This window comes from Tinamus guttatus, unplaced genomic scaffold (assembly GCF_059628265.1).
Source record: "Tinamus guttatus ecotype Peru unplaced genomic scaffold, ASM5962826v1 Tinamus_guttatus_pri_ptg000356l, whole genome shotgun sequence".
Taxonomy (NCBI): Eukaryota; Metazoa; Chordata; class Aves; order Tinamiformes; family Tinamidae; genus Tinamus; species Tinamus guttatus.
In genome coordinates this window covers 3,666,007-3,686,293 of record NW_028288890.1, presented here as the reverse complement: position 1 = coordinate 3,686,293, position 20,287 = coordinate 3,666,007, and the positions used below count along the sequence as shown (strand labels likewise).

Here is a 20,287-nt window from a genome sequence, read left to right as displayed (position 1 = left end):
GGGGCTGCAACCAGGGCTTTGGGTTGTCCATCAAAGTGGACGGCTTCAGCTGCACAGCAGTGTGTCGGGGGGGATGTAGTAGGTTGGGGGGGCTGCTGGGAGGCTGCAGATTCCTTGCCACGTGCAGGCGGCCCTGCTTGCAAAGCGGGTAAAATTTTAAAGAGATTTTTAAATGTGCATGCAAACAATTATGAAGGTAGCGGTGATGGGCCCAGCCAGCTGCCCAGAGCAGGTGCTGCAGCAAAGCGCTAAAGGCCGAGCCCGACGCGGCGCTGAGGAACGAGCTAAGAACGAGCAGCGCTGCAAAGCAGGAAGGCAGATCTGATCTTGGCAAATGGAGAACTGTGGAGAGCTGGGTGGCAGGGGAAAGTGAATTTCAGCAGGCAGAGAAGGAGCAGCCTAGGGACTCTGTAATTAGGGGAGCCAGAGTCTAGTTCCCCTGCAAGAGCAAGATCTGATGTAGGAGGCTGCAAAGGGAGCTGGAACTGCAAGGCAGGTGCCTCAATGCCAAGGAGGAAGTGTGGGGGGCAGCCCAAGGAAAGTTCACATGTATATTTGCTATACCAGAGCTGAGGAGGGCACATTAACACTTGACAGGCAGTTTCTACCATTCCCAGGCTCACATCCCTCCTATTATGTTCCTCTGAGTTTCTGTAGGGCCCAAAGGCGTGCTCGTATGTTTTGCTGTAGTTCTGTAGGGTCTTGGTTATTTCCCAAATGTTCAAGCTCTGTTTCATCTTTCTTGTCAAAGACAAATTCGGACAGAGAAATTTGAGTTTCTTCCTATAAATGTTTTTAGTTCCTCAGTGCCTGGTTCCATTGAAGGTCAAGAGTTAATCTGCCTTTCTCTGAAAGGCACCGAAATAGGAAGATGCTGAGGTTTGGGGCTGTGGAATCAGGAGCAAGAGAATTTACCCTGAGCTGGAGGTAAACTGCTGAACTGTTGTCCGAGCTTTGCAGGTCACTGTGGTCCCCTTGTTTTTGGACCTCCCCTGTAACTCCTCGATCTTTGTGGAGCTTCTAGTTCTTCGCTAAGCTAAGTGAGCACATTGGGCACAGACTGCCAGGCATGGTAGGATCACACCTTCTGCTCCCACGGCTTTGTGTGCCAAGTGAAGCCGTGGTCTCAGGTACTGCAAAGCCAAGAAGACTTCAGCTTTGATGCTTGCAGTGACTCTTGCAAATCGCTTCTCAGAGCGGAGTCTTTAAACACAGAAAACTTTGGATCAGGCAGAGCATCTCACAGGACCCTGGACTCAGGGTGATTCCTCCCAGCTTTGGGAATAATGATGAATTTTAGACTGGAAGATTAGCCTCATTGCTGCATCATCATCAAGAACCCCCCCAGACATTAAATGAGGCCTATGTCCCTTAGGCCCCATATCCTCAGGTTGACCATCAGCGTTTTCATGCAGCGCTGCCAGGTTATCATGATCCCTCCATGCCATCCTGTCCAGTGCACAGGGTACCTCCAGGTCTCTTCTGAGCCGACGTGGCTGTGGCCCTGGGTCTGCCTTGTGGCAAACATGCCATTTTTCATAACGTTGCCTCGGCTTAAGATGAGAAAACCTTTGCCTTTGGGCAGTGGAGGATGCAGCTGCGGGTCACGTTGCCCACGTCTTGGGAGACGCCCAGGCATCGCGGTCGTGACAGCATGTCAGAGCTGGAGAGCAGAGGCTGGAAGATTCTCTGTCCGAGGAATTAATGAGCACTATGGAGAAGGCGGCTGGTGACACATGGGTGACGTCTGTGGATGGCAGTGCTCTGGGTGGCGCTGGAAGTGGCAGCGCATGCCGGGAGCGCGTTAGTGGTGCCTCCTGCCCGGCGTGTGGTGATGGGAGCCGCCCACGGAGCACTGCTGAGGGCTGCCGTGTGGCAAGGCCTATCCGAGCTCCGGGTTGTGGAGAAATGAGCCGGAGGAGGACATTCGGGCAGACTGAGCAGAGCTCAGAGCCGCAGAAGGACTCGGGGAGCTTTAGGGAAAGGTTTGTCGGGAACTGTTAGGAGTTAAATCGGGAAAGCTCCGCTCAGCAGCGCAGCGGTCACATCAGCAGCAAGATGGCGGCACCGAGAAGGGGGAGCTGGCGAGGGCTGCCGGAGGGAGAAGTGAGGAGCTGGAGCAGGGAGATGCTCAGGCTGGCGCTTGACTGTGTCACAGCCTCTTGCTTGAGGCTCGAGAAGAACAAGGAGTCAAATCTGCCTCTGTCACCTGGGGTCCACCCTGTGAGATCGGCCACGTGGGCCACATTAGCTCCACAGGAAGGCTAGGAGGCTGGAGGGGATCCCAGATGGTGCAGAGCCCAAGGAAAGGGGGAAATCGGGTCCCTTCTGTGCCAGGCCACTTCCTCGCCTGCTTTGTGCAGGATGAGGGGCTCTCGGGAACTCACAGGGAGCGCTTCTTCCCCACAACTCTGTTCAATCACCCGCTGCCTTTGGCCGCTGGGACCTTTCTGAACAGGCAGTGCAGTTCTGGAGGGTCTTCTCCACCATGGCCAAAGGGGTGTTGGGGAGTCCCAGTGTGCAGGGGCCTTTCTGTGGCCTGTGCTTCTGCACACTGGCTCCCCGGGGCTGCAGCACCTGCACCCTGTCCTCTCCTTAGTGAGAGCGTCTTGTTTCTTGGGATTTAGTGGATTAGGAAGGACTATTTGCAGAGCAGGCAGCTGTTGAGGGTCAACGCTTTGTGCCCAACACTGCCTGGCAGAATGAGGCTCAAATGCCTGTTCATATTAGAGTTCCCACCAGCAAGCACCGATTTGCTCTCTTTGGGCATAGCAGTTCCCTTTGACCAGGGCACAGCACTTTTCAGTGATATCCTGCTGTAGCCCACTGCCTTGGAGGTCTTTTACAGGGAATTTGGATTAATTAACCTGTGTCCTGGCACCTTCTGATTAATGATGTGTGCTGGGCTCTTACACCATGTGCCTCTCCTCTGGAGTACTTAAAGCTCTGCCGTGGAGTATCCTGAGCTCCACAACTGCGCACAGAGGATGGTAAAGCAGGACATCAGGGGCATGTGCCCTCTGCAGCCCAATGGCCCCCTGATAAGAGGCAGCTGAGAGGTGTAACGGACTCTTCTGACCTTTGTTGTTATGGGTGTTGTTGGGTGGTTGACACCCAGTGAAGCAACGCCAGTAACTTGTGGCCTGACTAAATCCACTTGTGGGAGCCCTGGTCAAGATTAGGCCATCAGATGGGCACCATGGGTCCCTGCGGTAAGCATCAGGCCCTTCCCTGCTCCAGGTGGGGTGCCAATATGGTAAGAGGGAGAAGAGAGATCCAACTGAGGGAAACGGAGGGTCAAAACCAGCAACCTGACCTACCTATGCCCTTCCTTTGTGGCCACAGCTTTTTCTGCCAGGAAAACGGTTGTGAGCAAAACAATTAGGTGTACATCAGTCGGTGTTTAAAAATACAAAGTGTTCCATTCTTTAGAAAAAGAAATGCTGGATGGATCAGTGAAGGTGCCCAGACTCTCCAGCAGGTGCTTCCTGGGGTATTATCCTTCACATGATGTTCTGGGTATGATATAACAAGGTCTTGAAAGGCTCTCCGGCCATTGAGGCTCTCTGGGCTGTAGGACCCGTTCAGGTCATTTTTTTCCTCTTGCTTAGTAGAAGTTGTATTTCCAGCTAGAGGCAATATGTGCCTTTTATCATGGAATTGTGGAACACTAAAAATAACCTTTCCACCCCTCCCTGGCTGGCTGGTTTTCTGCACAAAGCCCTGCTTCTCTTTGCTCAAATGGGGTCACCGTATGGCTGTGTGTTACCTTGTGCGTGAGGTGAAGGAGCTGATCCCGGGGTCAGGCCGTGCTCCTCGGTGCTCCATGCTGTTGCCTGCATGCCCAGAGACCTGCTCAAGAGCCGGCGTCCCCCTTTGCTGCACCCCGTCTCGTGTGGGCTTGTTCCCTTGTAATGGGATGTTTGAACAAGGCGTTCACGGTACTTCTGCTTTTAGGCAGAGCCCTGGTGAGTGGCCTGTGTTAAATAAATGCTGGGCCCATAAACTGGTGGGTTATGTAGGTTGGGCTGGCGGAGATTGGGAAGGGTATGAGACCTACCTACACGTGACTTATCTTCACCTTGCTCACGGCTGTCCTCTGCTTCCAGCAGAGCCGTTCCTGGAATCCTGCTCCCGAAGCCTTCCCACCCATAAAGGCGGTCTCTGGGTCGGGTCAGGACATGCGTCACTCTTCCATGAGCCACAGTTGCATCTACTAATAGACTTTAAAAGCCGAAAGTCCATTTCCAGAGTAGCATGGGAGGCCACTCCATCTGCCTGAGGGATCAATGTAGGGGTGCACGTGCTCCAAGAGCTGGTGGTGAACCCCTGCTTCCTGGGAAAGGGTAGGAGAGACCTCCCAGCCAAGCGGCCACAGTGAAAGGGACCACACTTTGTTACTTGTGTCCTGCTCCGAGTGGTGCCTCTCTTCAGAGGCCTGCATGGAGCTGGACAGGGCCGTGAGCTGGAAAGAAGAGGAAACGGCCAAAGGGAGATAAATAGGCACCATGCTCATGTTAATTAAGAAGATTACTGATACTTCCCTTTTCTACATGTTGTTGTGTCTTAGAGACACCCTTTTGTTCTGATCTGTCTAGGAGAGTTAGGGATTGTATCAGGCTGGTTCACAAGATGCACAGGAGGCCTGTGGTAGCCCCGCATCGGGCAGAATGCTCTGGTGTTGGTCCCGCTGTAACCTTAGAGCACGCAGGGTCACGCCGTCCCAGGAGTGACGTGGCATGGCTGGCACCTCTCCAGAGCCGCGGCTCCGTGGTGCACCCTGTCCCCGGGTGCTCTGGTGGGTGGCCCTGCTGTGTGCCGAGCTCCAAGCCCCAGAAGTAACAGCTGGACGGTGGCTCTGACCTGGGAGCGAGCCGAAAGCGGGGCTTGCTGCTGAGCATGGTGACCTGCTGTCTGCAGGGGTCCTGCATGGCTGTGCCCTGTGCTCCGCCGCGTCCCGCTGGCCCAGCTGCCCCGCGTTGGTCCCCCTGGGTGCAGCGGGTGCAGGGTGGCTCTGCCCAGCCCTTGGGGTGACGGGAGCAGTGCAGTACCGTTTGTGAAACAGTCCTGGGCTTCTGAATCACGCGTCTAATGCAGTAATTGCCTCTGGCTTGTCTTGAGCTGCGGGTGCAAGGATGGAGCGACGTCTGGAGGAGGCTGCGGCGCCGCTGCGTTGAGGGTCCGTGTGGTGATGTGAGTCATTCAGCTGCCCGCAAGGGAGCAGAGCGGGTGCTTTTGCCTGGACCTTAAGGTTGGCAGGCGATGAAGGTGGTTTGGCCTCTGTACTCAGGCCCTCTTTTCCTCCCAACAGTTCACTTTGTTCTTTCTGCAGTACAGGTTATATATAGCAAATCCATATCCTCTTGCAGGCTTTGTGCGCTGGGGTGCCAGGGAGTGTGAGGGAGATGGGGAGCTGCCCTGCTGGGGCTGGTTCCTTGGCTTTGGCCAGCAGGATCCCCAAGGAGCACCCCAAGCACCAGGCACGGGCATCACAACGGGATCCCACTGCCCCTCCGAGACCTTTCATGCCCATGCGTTGGTCATGCATTGACGGTGATCTTCACCAGCTTTTTAAAGTCTAATTTGGCCTGAATTTCATTCAGTGGTAGTGTCTTAGGACCTGAGAAAGGAACAGCTCTTTCCTTTAAGAGTTTTCTATCCTGGAGGAAAGCAGTGTGGGGCTCGGATGGTTTTCATGGTCCAGAATGCAACCTGGCTGAAACTTTGATTGCAAGGAGCAATCAGAGGGTGCCCGTCCCAATCCCGTGGGCACCAAGCAATCTTGTGATGCCCCAAGAGGAAAGAGGTCAGCTCAGAGTTGCCATCCCAGAGAAGAGGGGAAATGGAGGGACAAATGAAGGAACTTTAGAATGCAGTCAATATTTTAGGAATAAAATTATTAAGGCTTTAAAGCACGAGAGAAGGAATGATTTAATTATCCTAGGCACCTGTGTACAAGAGCAATTAATAAACCAGGAATTGAAATTGCTCGTTTATGATCATAAATTCAGTCTAGCTCATGTTACTCAGAGCTGGAAGAAAGATTTGCATACCTGGAGTTTGAAGGCTCCCTAGTTTGAAGGCTAAACCTCTGCAGCAAGGGCCAGGCATGCACGACCAGGGCTTGTTTTCACATCTCTGCAATGGAGGTTTGGAGGCTGAGCCCGGGTTCAATGATCATGTGCACCCCAAAGGGTGTCTGTGTCTGCTGCAGACCGTGAACTGCGCTCAGGGGAGTTCAGAAATGTCTCTGGGGCTTGTAAAAAGGCAAAGTGAATCTCCCTAGTGCAAACATGCACTGCCAGGGTGGGGGAGCCTCGTTTCCGTTGTTTGTCTGAGAGAAAAAGGGGAATTGGTAACAGGTTCAGTGGGAAGCGTCAGCACCGATGATCATGATCGTTCATATTGTCTCCATGCAGAATAAATTTAGCAAACTCTGTAGATTCTCACTGCATCCTTTTGCTTATCTTACCCCTTTTCTGTAACTCCTACCTCTGCAGTTTTACTTATCACTGATTTGCATTTGTCTCCTTTCCTCTGTATGTATTTGAGGAGGAGGGAAGACATTTCCACCATCTCACAGTGAAACTGGGGCTAAGAGGTGCAAAAAGCTGAAAGACCCGGCAAGCAGCAGACCGAAGGACACTATGAGTTTTCAGAATGAGCAGAACATGAACAGAGTTCTGCAATACATTAATAAATAAAAATGGCAGAATAATGCAGAAAGGACAGGAACATATGGGAAATGCTTTTTTGAGTGCTCGAGAAAATGTGATATATTTATATCTTCTGATGGTTAAATTCTTTGCTTTCCAACAAGAATTTGAGTGAGTGCTAAACAGCATCTACCAAAAGCAGACAGTGCTAGGTCCAATCTAGCTGAAGTAATTGATCTGCAAGCCGTCAAGGAGCTAAGTAAGCATCGTGCCTGTGCATCCGCATTGATTTCTAGTAAGACCTCAAATAGCCCTGATGAGCTGTAGGCGCTCAGAAATAACACAGTAACAATTAAAAAGGGAAAAAAAAAAAAAAAAAAAAGAAGGATATCAGCCAAGCTGGATAGTTATTGACTGATTAGCCCGACATTGTTTCTGGGCAAAATACTGGACTATTTGAGTTGGACTTGAGTTAGATCAATAGAGAGTTAAAGGAGGATGATATGATTAGTTCAGCAAGACATTCTCCAAATCCTTCTGCTTGGTATCTTGACCCGATGACCAGCTGGGGCAGGGGGTATCTTTGTCTTGCGCTCTGTCCTCTTCCCAACCCTGTTGTCTGGCTGCCCACACCATTTGCTCCACTTTTCAGGAGGAAACCTGGGCCCAGAAAGTTGCTCCAGTCAGCAACAGTCCCCAGTGTAATGATGCTCGTCAGCCCCCACCAGCCCAGGAGCCACCATCTCCTCTTCTCCTTGCTTCCTTTGCCAGTGCAACTGGTGTGCTGGGAAGACAGGGGTGCTGAAGGCTGGTGAGTCCTGATGTGGAAACTGAGGGAGAGGCAGGCACTGGAGAGGGCACCTGTATGGTGTAACTTGTGCATCTTGGCAGGCTGACCTTGACTGCATTTAATGCCACTACGAGATCATGACGAGTGGAAGAGGTGCAGAGAAGAGCCACCAAGAGGTTTGAAAGCCTGGTGGAGGATGGAAGGAGATGCTCTGTCCAGGCTGCTAAAGGAGTGAGTTGATCTTCAGACAAGATGTGAGTCCAGCTGGGTTCGTTGCACAACATGAGCCATTTCCTTTGGGGGCTGTTTTGGTGGGCTGCACCAGGAGGCCACGACAGAGCAGGCAGAGGCAGCAAAGCAGGTTGGGCTGTAGCAGGTTGGGCTGTAGCAGGTTGGATTGTAGCAGGTTGGACTGTAGCTCATATTAATGTCCAGACCTTTATAGTATTCGCATTGCTGCCCTTTACCTCCACCTCTTCGTTCCCAAATGAAAACTGCTGCTTCTGTCTCTGAGTAATTGGAGAGAAAATATTGTATCGTTTTCTCCCAAAAGAAGGAAATGGAATGAGGGAATGAACTGCACCTCCTCTAGTTTTCCTCTGCCTTTCGTATGGGTTCATCACAAAACCAAAATGACCCCAACATTTTTGCTAACCAAATTATAAGCAACCAACAAGAGCGGTTGCAGATGAAGAGATTATCACATAACATGTTTTGGGGTTAAGAGAACCCTTGGGAAGCTCCAACCTTGGAGATACTCAGAAGCTATCTGGACATAGTGCTCTAGGTGACCCTACTTGAGCTTGGGTTGGACGAGATGATCTCCAGAGGCCCCTTTCAAACTCAGCCGTTCTGCAGATGGGACCTGCCACCTGGGTCAGCCATGGCCCAGGGTCTCCCTTATCCCCTTTGGGGCTTTGACCCCAACTTGGCCCAACTCTGGCTCCAACTTTAGCACTGAGCAGCAGGACCAGCTGGAGGACGGGCAGCCTGGTGCCATGCCTTGGCATGCCAAGGGTGTAGGTTAGCACTCGTCCCACTTGTGATAGGCTGTGAAAAGGCTCTGAAGCACTGGGTAGGTGAGTGCAAGGTTGCCTCCAGGATGTGTGAAGCAAGACCCATTGTGAGGAATATTATAAAAACAATATTTTGTAAGTGCAGTGCCACTGGTAACGTGCTTTAAATTACCTAAAAAGGTGTAATAGAAAAATATTAAACGTGCCACACGCTCTAGGTGACCCTGCGTGTGCAGGGGGTTGAACTAGATGATCTCTAAAGGATGATCTCCCTTCCAACCTTAAGCATTCTGCGATTCTATGATCTCTCCTGCTTCCTTTATTAGTGATTTTAAAAAAAGATCAAAGGTTACAAAAGGCAGCAGCAGCATCTTCTATTGCAGATCAGCTCCAAACACTGTCAAACAATGCAGAAAAGACAGTTAGGGTAGCGCCTTGAGTCCCAGGGGATCTTTAAGAGCTTTTACAGTGCTTGCATGTGTGCCTATCATCCCCCTGGTGCTGCCGTGTAAAATCATTGTGACATTCTGCATTGACACCAAATCCCAGCAGGGTCTCTTTGCTGCATCCTTAGCAGGATTTGGACCTCCTGTCACACAAGAAGCTAAAAGTCTAGGGGCTGCTGGCCCTTAGCTGTGGGAGTGAACATCTCCCGTGTGCTGGTGCTCACCTGGACATGTCGGTGCGGCCCTTTGGAGGCAGGTTGGAGGCACATGGTGCTCGAAGTAGAATGTCGTGAGATGTGTTTGGAAATGCAGGGCGCTTACATGCTGATAGGAGTTACTTCCCTCTTGACACGTCTTCCCACGTATGTGCTTGCACTGCTGAACGAGCTTGGCTGGCTGGCTGCGCACTGCGTGTCACGGCAGTGCTCCCCAGCAACAGCTTGGCCTGCAAGGGAGCTCTCAGACTTTCCGTGGAAGCTGTGAAATTCCCATCCAAGTGCGACATATCCCAGGAAACACCCTCTTCTTGTGACTTCCGCCCATGCGGTATTGAACACCATCGTGTTCCAGACCTCATAGGTTCTCCTTGTCTCCAGCTCCGTTTTGGTGAATCTCTGGAAGCTCTGAAATGATTCTCCTCTCTCCTGGTGCCCCTCACTATGGCCACGGCAGGACCAGCATTGGTTTTAGCAGGTGGAAATGGGGGAGATGAGTGATGTCTGTTGCATGGAGGTGGTTACAGAAGGCAGAGGCCACGTTTTCCTGAACTACTCAAGAGCTTTGAGAAAAAGTGACCCCTTTGTGTGCTTTGGTAATCTCAGCCAACTGTGATTTGTGTGTGAACTGTTCATCTGAGGTAGCCCTTGGTTAGTATTTGCCCTTGTGCTGTGAAGAAGCATTCCTATTTTCTCCCTGCTCCAGCTTGCATGGTGCATGGTTATGAAACGCTCCTGAAGGCTGTCCTTGGAAGTGCAGGTAGGAAAAGCAGTGGAAAACTTCACACATCTCTGGCTCTCTGTGCAGCAGTGGCTGCTGCTGTTACCTTGCGCCTTGCAAACAGGGCAGAGGAGATGTCTTGAGCATCCCAAACAGTGGGATGCATTTCCCAATGAGACCGGAGCAAACAGGAGAGGAGAATTTATTACCATTAAGTAGTAAAACATTATGCAAATTTCAGCTAACCTCTGTATATCCCCAGGAAAGATTCTTTCTGTTTTGCTTCTGGCTTTTCTAGACGCCAGACGGCCCATGTAGGCTGGCAGGCCACTGCCAGGTCCTACGCTTGCATCTTTGCACTCACTGTTAAAAAGACACATTGTGTTTTGGAAATGTAAGTGCCAAGTTCAACAGGCACATAACCTGCAGAAGGTATGAGAAAAAAAATAAGACAAGAAAGATTATTTTTTAACAGTTTCTTTTTTAAAAAAGTCTTCGGAGGAATCATGGTCAGGAACTTCTTTAATTTTTTAGAATTAAGTCTTTACAAGAAAGATCCTTCTCCCCGCTTGTTTGCCAGACAACTGAGTTATGAGTTTGCTTCTAAAATGTGCTTTTGTTAATTATGTTGGTTGTCATTGGTAAAGAATTCCATGTAACAAAAGGTGAAATTTTATTAATCCAAATAAGAAGATTTCTTCCTGTGTGAGGAAGTTTAAGCTACCTTGGACAATCCTGGGTCTATGTTACCTTCATTGGCATGTTCACAAGTGTCGTAGGCTCCAAAGCAGAGCAGAGGGATTCTGGATTTCCCCATGGTTAACCTCTACACTGTGAAAGTTTGCTTGTTCGTGCAGTTATAGCTGGTCGGTAGTTTTTTCTCCCCTTTATTAAGGACATTCAGTTTTGGGTGTTTATGCTCAGGAATGCTGAGTGTTTAGGCAGGAATCTTCCCGCCCCGAAGAGCATCATCACCCTGTGTGGGAGCCCAGGATGATGGGTTTGTTTTGTGTCAGATCATCCCCTTGCTAAAAGATGCTCACAAAGCTTTGGGGAGGGGGAGCACAAGGGAATCTGTTTTTTCTTTTCCTTTTCTTTTTTTTTTTTTTAATTTTCCAAGCACCTGAAGCTGTAGTGAATCACATTACCTGCGCGGAACGCGGTGGCATTAAGTGTTGACATTGTCCTTTGCTGTTGCTTTTGCTGCTCTGGATGGCTCCAGCCGCAGCAGCAGGGATGTTGTAGCTGTGCAGCTTCCTGTTGCTGAGTGTTACTCGCAACGAACAGTTAAATAGATCGGAGTGAGTCACTTAAACAGACATCATCAATGTGAAAATAATTGTCTGGAAAGCATGCGCCTGCCGCAGCGCCAAGTAATCCTCACAAGTTCAGTGACTCAAAAACCATCCAGAAGTGTTTTCTCTCTGTTGCCCTGTTGAAAATATTTTGAGAAAAGGCAGCTTCAAAGTATGTAAGTCCTGTCCCGTGTCCTTTTGCCCACCTGGGTGTGTTTCTCAGCTTCCAAAGCTACTGTGGGTGCACACACTAGCTCACCAGATTGCTGTATGTGTGCTTGTTGCTGCTTCCCTCACCTCAAATCAATGGGCAAAAGGGAAGTTAATTACCATTAAGCTACATGAAATTGTTTCATAGAATCGCAGGTTGATGTTGGTGGATCTCCAGAGGTCTCTGGTCCAATCTCTCTCCAAGCAGATCCATCAGAACAGGTTGCTTGGGGTCTTTTCCAGATATTTTCTGCATACCCCTAAGGATGGACACCCGTAGCTTCTCTGGAAGTACTGTTGGACCATCTTCATGATGAGTTTTCTCCCCTAACACCTAATTGGAAGTCCCGATGTCCCAGCTTGCTCTGCCACATCTTGGGCAGTATCTATGCACCTGCATGGAGAGTCTTGCTCCATCCTCTACACTAGTTCATTGCAGAGAGCAGTAGGATCCCTCCTTATCCCTTTTGTGGCCAAGCAAACCCAGGTGTCTCAGCATGCTCATGTACATCCTGTCCTCTAGCTCTGACCATCTTGGTGACCTTGGCTGGACTTGCTCCACTGTGTCAATGCCAGCTTTTTTAGCCAGAAGTCCCAAACAGGACATAGCACCTTAGACGTGGTCTCAAGAGTGAATAATCCCTTTCCTTGCTCTGCTGCTGCTCATTCCTCTTGCTAACCTGGCCCACGATGTGGTTTATCTGCGAGCAAAAGGGCTCGCTCCTGGGCAATTTGTTGCCCACTGGGACCCCTGACTCTTCTTCTGCAGAGCTGCTGTTTAAGCAGCTGACCCTCAGCCTGCTCTAGAGTGTAGTGTTATTTGGCCCACGCTAGCTTGGTTATTAAATACAGGTACTCTTCGCTGGGTGAAGAACTGGCTGGCTGGATGGGCGCAGAGTGCTGGTGAAGGGAGTTAAGTCCAGCCGGCAACTGCTCATGAGCGGCGTTCCCCTGGGGTCAATATTGGGGCCGGTCCTCTTTAATATTGTTATTAATGGTCTGGATGAGGGTCCTGAGTGCACCCTCAGCAGATTTGCAGACAACACCAAGGTGGGAGGAAGAGCAGATCTGCTTGAGCGTAGGAAGGCTCTGCAGAGGGGTCTGGACAGCCTGGATCGATGGCCTGAGACCAAACGTATGAGGTTCAACAAAGCGGAGCGCCGGCTCCTGCACTTCGGTCACAACAAGCCCATGCAGCGCTACAGGCTTGGGGCAGAGTGACATGGCAGGAAAAGATCTGGGGTTGCTGGTTGACAGCCAGCTGAACATGAGGCAGCAGTGAGCCCAGGTGGCCAAGAAGGCCAACGGCCTCCTGGCTTGTGTCAGGAAGAGCGTAGCCAGCAGGAGCAGGGAAGTGATCGTCCCCTGGTGAGGCTGCCTCCTGGACAGTGTTCAGTTTTGGGCCTCTCACTACAAGAAAGACATGGAGGTGCTGGAGCGAGTCTAAAGAAGGGCAATGAAGGTGGTGCAGGGGCTGGAGCACAGACCTGTGAGAAGCAACTGAGAGAGACGGGGTTCTATAGTCTGGAGGAGACTCAGGGGAGACCTTATCGCTGTCTACAACTGCCTGAATGGAGGTTGTAGTGAGGCTGGGGTCGATCACTTCTCCAAAACAACTACCAATAGGACAAGAGGAAATGGCCTCAAGTTGTGCCAGGGGAAGTTCAGGATAGATATTAGGAAAAAATTCTACACGGAAAAAGTAGTCAAGCACTGGAACAGGCTGCCCAGGGAAGTGGCGGAGTCACCATCCTTGGCAGTGTTCCAGAAACGGGTACATGAGGCACATAGGGACATGGCTTAGCAGGTATGGTGTTCAAGGGCGTGTGGTTGGAGTCAGTGATCGTAAAGGTCTTTTCCAACCATAATGATTCTGTGGTTCTTCTGAAAATGGGAACAAAGAGAATAATTACTTAAGTGAGAATCAAACTTCCTCTTCCCTGAGGTTACGTTTATTCTTTTGGCAAATCACTGTGTCCGACCAGTTAGTTGGCATGTACCAAAATAACTGGAGTCTGGATGGAGGTATTTGCAGAAGTGTTTATTTCCTCGCTTTCCTGAATACTACTGAAGGCCTGAGTTGCATTAGAAATGTGTACAGCTATTGATAGGATGTGACCTTCCCCCAGCACTTTCCCGTCATCATGATTTTCTAATTACGTCTAGCGACTGCCAGCTGAGAGCATAGAGCATCAGAGCTGCCGCAGCCACTGAAATGACTCCGTTAATGTGCCTGCAGTCTATAAAACAAAGTTCTGCCTAATTTAATAAGTCTCGATCTCATCAAAACCGAAAGGAAGCAGTAGGGTGGCTGCATTTCGGAGAAATCCCATTTAAATGGGAAGCCTCTTGTCCTTTCTCCAGCGCGTGGGTATTGAGGCACTGCGGTGCTCTGGCTGTGCTGCCGTGTCCCGGTGTTGTCCAGGCGCGCGGGGCGGCTCGGGGAGACGTCCCCAGGAGCGAGCTGGGCTCTGGGCTCGCCGGTGGATGGGCACAGCGAGGCCGTCTCCCCCGTGCCCGCTGTCCTGCCTTTGCCGGGGTGGCCGGGGTTCGGATGCAGTGTCCCCTGCCGCGCCGGTGCTCGGAGCGAAGGTCTGTGCTGGTAGGGCTCAGGCAAGTGACCTGTGTGCCCCTCTGAGAACATGTATGTCCTGCTTCATGTGTGCTGCTCCCTGGCAGGGCTCCAGCAGCCTCCGAAACACAGGATGGAGAAGGTCCCTGCTGGATGTCTCAGTCTCCTTAGAGGCTGCTCTGTGGTTCTGGGCAGGAGGTATGATTGAGCTTGAGGAGCTTGGTTCTGATCCGTGGTCGGACAAACACTGGGTTTTGGCTTGGAGAAGCTGCTGCAATGCAGACAACGTCCCTGCAAGACACAACTTCCTGTCTAGAGACATTATAAGGATTAAGCTGTCATTAATTTTCAATTAAAAGTCATACAGCCTGATTTCTGGCTTTTGCGCATGGGAGGGAGGATGGATAGCCCTGTGCCAAGTCCCATTGGTGACTCAGGGCTCTGAATTTCCCCAGCTGATTTACTTCTCCTAAGTGCGTCATTTTCTTTACTTTTCTTCTCAGTATAATGAAGTCAATATTCCTGACATCCTGGGAGACCAACATCTATAAAAACCATTTTAGGCTTGGAGAAAAGGCCCTAGAGGGACGCTGAGACTTATGGATGTGACCTCAGTGCTTGGCAGAGCTTGTTCTCCTAGCAGGAGTTCGGTGCTGTTTGCACAGCGCTCTGGAGGGGTAGCACAGAAGAAGGAGCTTTGGATCTGAAGGGCCCAGGGAGGAGGACTTGGCCTTGCATTTGACTGATTTGCAAGTCCTGTTGCCGTGAGCAGTGAAATACGAGAATTGTTCTACACGGTCCTGCTGCTGCTGGGCTTCCCAGAGCCGTTTCTCGAATGTGGGCAGTGGGACTGGTGTGTTTTCTGGCACTGTGCTGCTTCAGCCTGTAGATTTCTGCCAAAAACAGTGAATTTCGGCTGAGGAACGAAAGAGCGAAAACTGGCAATTAGTCAAGCAGTGTTACCAATAGCTGCTGGCTGAAGGGGAAGAGGAGAGCCTGGGCATGGAGAATTAATATCCTTATTGCAGAGCAAATGAAAAATTAATAGGGGCACTAGGCTTTTCCCAGTAAGACTGGTGCTTTTCTAACAATGTGGACAGGGCCAGGAGTCCCTGCAGCTTCGCGTGTGTTGACCCTGCTGGCATCCTCTGGCAGGGAGCGGTGAGGACCACACTCAGGTTGAGAGCCTGATGCCTCCGTGCGGGGCCTTGGCGTGATGGGATCCCAGGCTCTGGGTGGGGGGACATGAGGTGCTGCTGGGCTGTTGTCAAGCAGAGCCTGCCCGTGGCTGCTGGAAGAGCAGTGTAAGGTGCTGGTGATGTCCAAGCTCTTCCAGTGAGGAGAATCCGCCTGGACGGGTGAGCTGGGAGCGCCCTGCTGGCTCTCCCACATCCGAGGTGAACTTGCTCCCCGTTCTGAGTCCCACCGTGCTGTGGGGACGAGCGGGAGATTTTAGCATCATCTACAGTGCACCCATGTTTGCTCTCTTCTCTCTCCCCAGAAACGAAGGAGGAACTGGAAGAGTTAATGTCTGACATAAAAAAGACCGCGAACAAAGTGCGCTCCAAGCTAAAGAGTGAGTATTGGCCTGTGATGCTGCTGTTGGGCAGAGGGGAAGGGGGTCGACCAGCAGAATTCACACCCTGTGTGTCGCCTGGCTCCCAGATGTGTCTGCGGTCCTGCCTGGCCGTGAAGCCCAGCACAGCAGATGCCATCACGTGTGGGTGCTGATCCGTCCTGGGGCACTGGGTGCGTGGGAGGCAGGGTGCATTGCTCCTCCTGGACCCTGCTGCTTATCCTTCTCTTCGGTGCTTTAGCTTCTGAACTTGTTCAGCGCTTTTGGGGTGGTCAGAATCCCTACATCCCCTTACGTCTTTCCAAAGTAGAGGAATGAGAGAGAGAAGAGCTCAGGCAAAGAGCCACCAGAGGACTTCATGCTTCTGCACACCAGCGCTTAATCTCACTGGCCAGGATCAGGTCACCATACTTCTCAGCACTAGCTGTGAGATAAAATTCACTCTTGCCAAAAAATTGTCCTCCACGGTCTCAGCTCTCTTAAAAACACTCCGATTCGACTTGACAGCAAAGATAATCCAAAGCCCTCGTGGACACATGCTGCTCCAGGCATCAGCTCTGCACACTGCTGTTCCACCCCCGTGTGCCCCCATCTCCCTTGGAGCCACTGAGTTTGTCCTCATTTGTCTCCAGCTTCCCCAGAACTGTTTGGGTTTATTTTGTCACATAATGAAGATTTTCAGAACGCACGTTGCGTGGTGAAGGGAAACGGGAGGGGTTTGGGGACATGCAGTGACCTGAAATGGCTGCGGATCAGCTCAGTGTGCCGTGGGGCTGTCATCTCAGGCCCATGCCAGCAGCTAGTGGTTAACTCATGTCAAGACCTTTTGGGGATCTTTTGCTCTTGGCTGGAAAGGGCGCGTTACAATTACAGCAGCTGCAGCCTGAGGCCGTTTGTACACTCCGGAAACTGGGATCGATGCTGAACGGGATCCCAGAAGTGAGCAGAGGGACTGCCAGAGATGGCTTCCACCTTTGCTTTGGTGGGATTACCTGGAGATGGGCTTCATTTTTCCACTCTTTGCTGCCCAGGACATGGACCAGCCAGTTGCCAAGTTGGCCAGTTGTGCAGCAGGCCGAGCTCGAGATCCCAGGCTGGGGGAGACGCTCCCTGTGAGCCCTGGCCCTGCAGGAAGGCCAGAGGGGCTGGACCGAGCGGGTTAAAAGGCTGAAGAGGTGCCAGGTTGGGCCAAGCTGTTTGTAGGCCTCAAAAAAGAGCTGGATATTCCCTGGTGAGCAGAACACAGCCCTGTCCAGCAAGCAGAGTGCCAAGGGGCTGCTGTCTGGAGAACGACCACTGCTCTTGCCCAGCCTTCTCTGCAGCCCCGTGCTCTGACGCTGGCTCGTCCTGCAGCAGGCTGGAGCTCGGCCCGCTCTGCTGTGGGTGCAGGACTTGGCTTTGGAGCCTCTGCTGCCCCAGGTCTCTCCTGCTTCTGCAGGACCTGGCTGGTCTTCACTGTATAACCTGCCTCGACCTGCTGCCGTCAGGAGAGCGGCTTGGGCCTGGGCAGCGGCGCCTCCTGCCCCTCTTCCTTCGCTGCCGTGTGGGCCGGTCTGCAGGGAATGGGGCTCTGTGGAGATGCTGGAGCAGCAGAAAGGGGCCAGGCGCTTGGGGAAGGTTTTTGTATCTCCACAGGCTCCATTTTGTTGGCATGTTTCTGTCATAGGCAACTCAGGCAAAGGCTCCGCAAGTGCAACCAAGTTTCCGTTGTGAGAAGAACCAATGTCTGTGACAGCTGGGGAGCAAAACCAACGCGGCTGCGGAGCCAGGGATGGCTGCGACGTGCCGGCCGCTCCGAGGAGACGCCGCTGCCGAGGGAGCTGAGGAGCCTCGGGGCCGGGATCAGCCTTGCAGGACCATGTGGATGTGTCCAGCTGCGGCCGCGGCGTTTCTGGGCAGAACCAGGCCGCCCCCGGGCAGAGCTGGGCCAGGCCCGTTTTTGCCTGCAGCGGGTCTTGACTCTTAGCGCACGGTTGGTTTGACTTTGCCTCAGCTTCTTGCGGGATGACTGGCCATATCCTCAGAGCTAGGAAAGGAGCTGCTATTTCTCTGCTGGAAGCACTGTTTTCCAGAATCCCTTGTAATTCTGGAAGACGTCTGTGGGATCGGAGCCATTTGCTGGATTCTTTGCTGCTTGCCTGTGTGTGTCCAGGGTGGGCACCAGGAGCATCACTCGTCCCTCTGCTGCCGCTCTTTGAGCTGTGATGCTTCCTTGCTGGAACAGCTGGTTAGACATAAAATTCCCACCCATCTGTGAGAGCCTCGTGGTTCTTGTTTTTTCTGCCAACCTTTCCTTTCCTGAGTCAGAAACAGCTTGTCCTTTGGACCCTACAGAAGGGCTTCTTGTGTCTCATGGTGTCCCTCATAGCCAACTGTCACTTTCTTCCTTGGTCTCTAGGATTTTGCCCCATGCAGTTGTGTTAAGCTTGAGCTGAGGTTGTTTCTCCTCCCTGTGCAGTGCTGTGCGCCGGAGCTTGTGGTTCCACAGTGGGATCCCTGGTGTCCACGTGGGAACACAGCTGGCCCCACTGAAAGGAGATTGCAAGCCGGGATCCAGGACCCCCCAGGAGCTCCCTCTGCATGAAGCAACTGAACAAAGTTTTCCTCTGGGAGGGTCTCCAAAAAGCTGCCTTCCTGCTGAGCTTTCCAAGGAGAGCCCGTGGCACCAGCGTCCTCAGCTATTGCGATGGCTTCAAACTTCACAGCAGTCACTGAAAGTGCAGTGGTTCCTCACTACACGTTAGCAGCTTTCACTCTTTAGTGAAAAGCAAAACTCTCTTTGGCGCTTTCTGTGGTTCCTAAGGTGCTCTGAGTGCTCTCAGCACTCAGGGCAGACTGAATCCTATTTCCAAGTCCCCCAAAAGACTCTCCCAAGTTCTGCATTTACCTGGAGCAGCAGGATATTTGCACTTGTGCTTTGTCCCAAGTTTCCTCATGGCCAGCCTGATCAATGGAAGAAAACAGTCAGGAATGATCAAAAACACCATCTGTTGACGATGAAATGACTTCTCTAGGAGAGAAATTGCTCATGCAGTGGTTAATCCTAATTACCAGGTTCTTGAGAAAATGTGATTTTATTAATTATCATAAATGTGCAATGTTTGCCAATACTGTTCCTTAGGAACAGGGAACAATTTATGGCAAGTGTTGAGGAAGACCAATTGCTGATGAAATCTGCTGTACAGGCAGCAGCCAGTGCACAGTCCCAGTCTGGGCAAACTGTGAGAAGTACCGTAGCCGTCTGGCTGTGTGGGATGAGACCTTTCAGATAATTCCTAGACACAGACTGTTTCCTTCTAGGAGAAAATGAGAGGTACTGTAAGATGCGTTCTCTGGAACTTTACTGGTTGTATTCTGCTGTGTTAGCTGCTTGGATGCTCTCAGCCAGCATCATGATGTATTCTGCAGGTCTGCAAAGACTTCCTTAAAAGTTTCCCTACTCCTGCTGTCTCCAACGAGGTACTCTGAAGCCGCTTTTATTAATCACTCTACAAGAAAAATACAGATGCCTCTCTTGGTTGTGGTGTTCTACTTTCTCTGCTCTCCTGCTTTGGATTATGGAGTGAAGCTGCCTGGCAGGTCCAGGGTGGATGGAAACCGTTGCTGCCTTCTGTGACTTGAGGAAGAAGCCCACACTCCGTGCTGGGTGTGTGGGATAAACTCTGGTGCAAAAGTTGCCTCGGGACAGCTATGTTTGGAGAACTGCAGGGGTAGCTGTGTCAGGAATAAGGCGTTTTAGCCTAATTTGAGGGTTGCCTGTAGCTCAGGCCAGCTTGTGTGGAGCCTCACATCTCTGGTGAAGGGCTGAGCCGGCTGCCTGGTGGAGCCAGGGAAAAGGGGAGTGGATCTTAGAGCCCAGTTTGTAGCACAGGAGCTTCTGAATTAGCGTTTCTTTCACTGGCAGGAGGAGCAGCTCTGCGCTCCCTCGGTCCATGCCAGCCCTCCTTGCCCTGCAAAGCCGTGCCATCTCCCCACCAGAACCTGGCGGGACAGTGACCGAGGTAGCACTCCTGGCCGGACTGTGATTTATGGTCTTTGGGCAAGTGAGGAATTAATTTCACTTAGCTGCACTACCAGACGTAATTAAAAGAGCAAATCTGCTCTTAGTGCTTTGCCACAGTGAATTGTTCAGCTGGAATGAACAACGTTGTCTCTTCAGCCTATGCATTGAGGCTAACGGCTCTTCCCTGTGCACGCTAGGCAGCTGGCAAACCTACTATCTTTACAGTCCTTAGAGAAGTCTTGAGCTTCCTTATTTTGCAGCGACATTTTAGCTCTGCGTTTCCTTCACCGCGCTCCATTTTCTTTGAATACTAGAAAATGCAGAGGTCAAATCCGGGCATTGCAGCAGTTGTTGTGAAGCTCTCGCTTCCCAAGCTGGATGTGATTGGTGCTGCCCTCAAAAACACTGAGTCTCGTCTTGTGGCCAGACATTGCTGGAATGCAAATAAAAACGTACCTAGGTGGGCAGAAGGCTGTGGGATTGGGTGATAAAGATGGACATACACCAGTCTGTGAGCATGTGACAGTCATAAATGAGGGGTGCAGATGGTGCTGTTCTGGATATACAACTCCTACACTTAATTTTAGTCCCCTGATGTTCCTCTAGAGAGAATTATAGTCTCCTCATGTCTGAATAACTAATCACCTGCCTATTAAAAGCAGAGGCAGCAGGTTAAAAATGGAGTGGGTGCTTTGTATTAATGAAACAGTGCTTTGCTGCCCATCCAGGCTAAAACACAGGCCAGACCACAGAGCTGGAGGCTCTGCTTAGTACCAAATGCTCCTTG

The 20,287-nt window shown here is 51.4% G+C and overlaps 1 protein-coding gene across 1 annotated transcript in view; it reads left to right on the top strand.

Moving 5' to 3' along the window:
• STX1A (syntaxin 1A) overlaps nucleotides 1–20,287 on the top strand; it is a 213,356-nt gene that overhangs the window by 169,576 nt on the left and 23,493 nt on the right. The window contains exon 5 of the mRNA XM_088530122.1: nucleotides 15,423–15,497. Within this exon, the coding sequence (XP_088386248.1) occupies nucleotides 15,423–15,497 (75 nt within the window). The remainder of the gene's footprint in view (nucleotides 1–15,422; nucleotides 15,498–20,287) is intronic.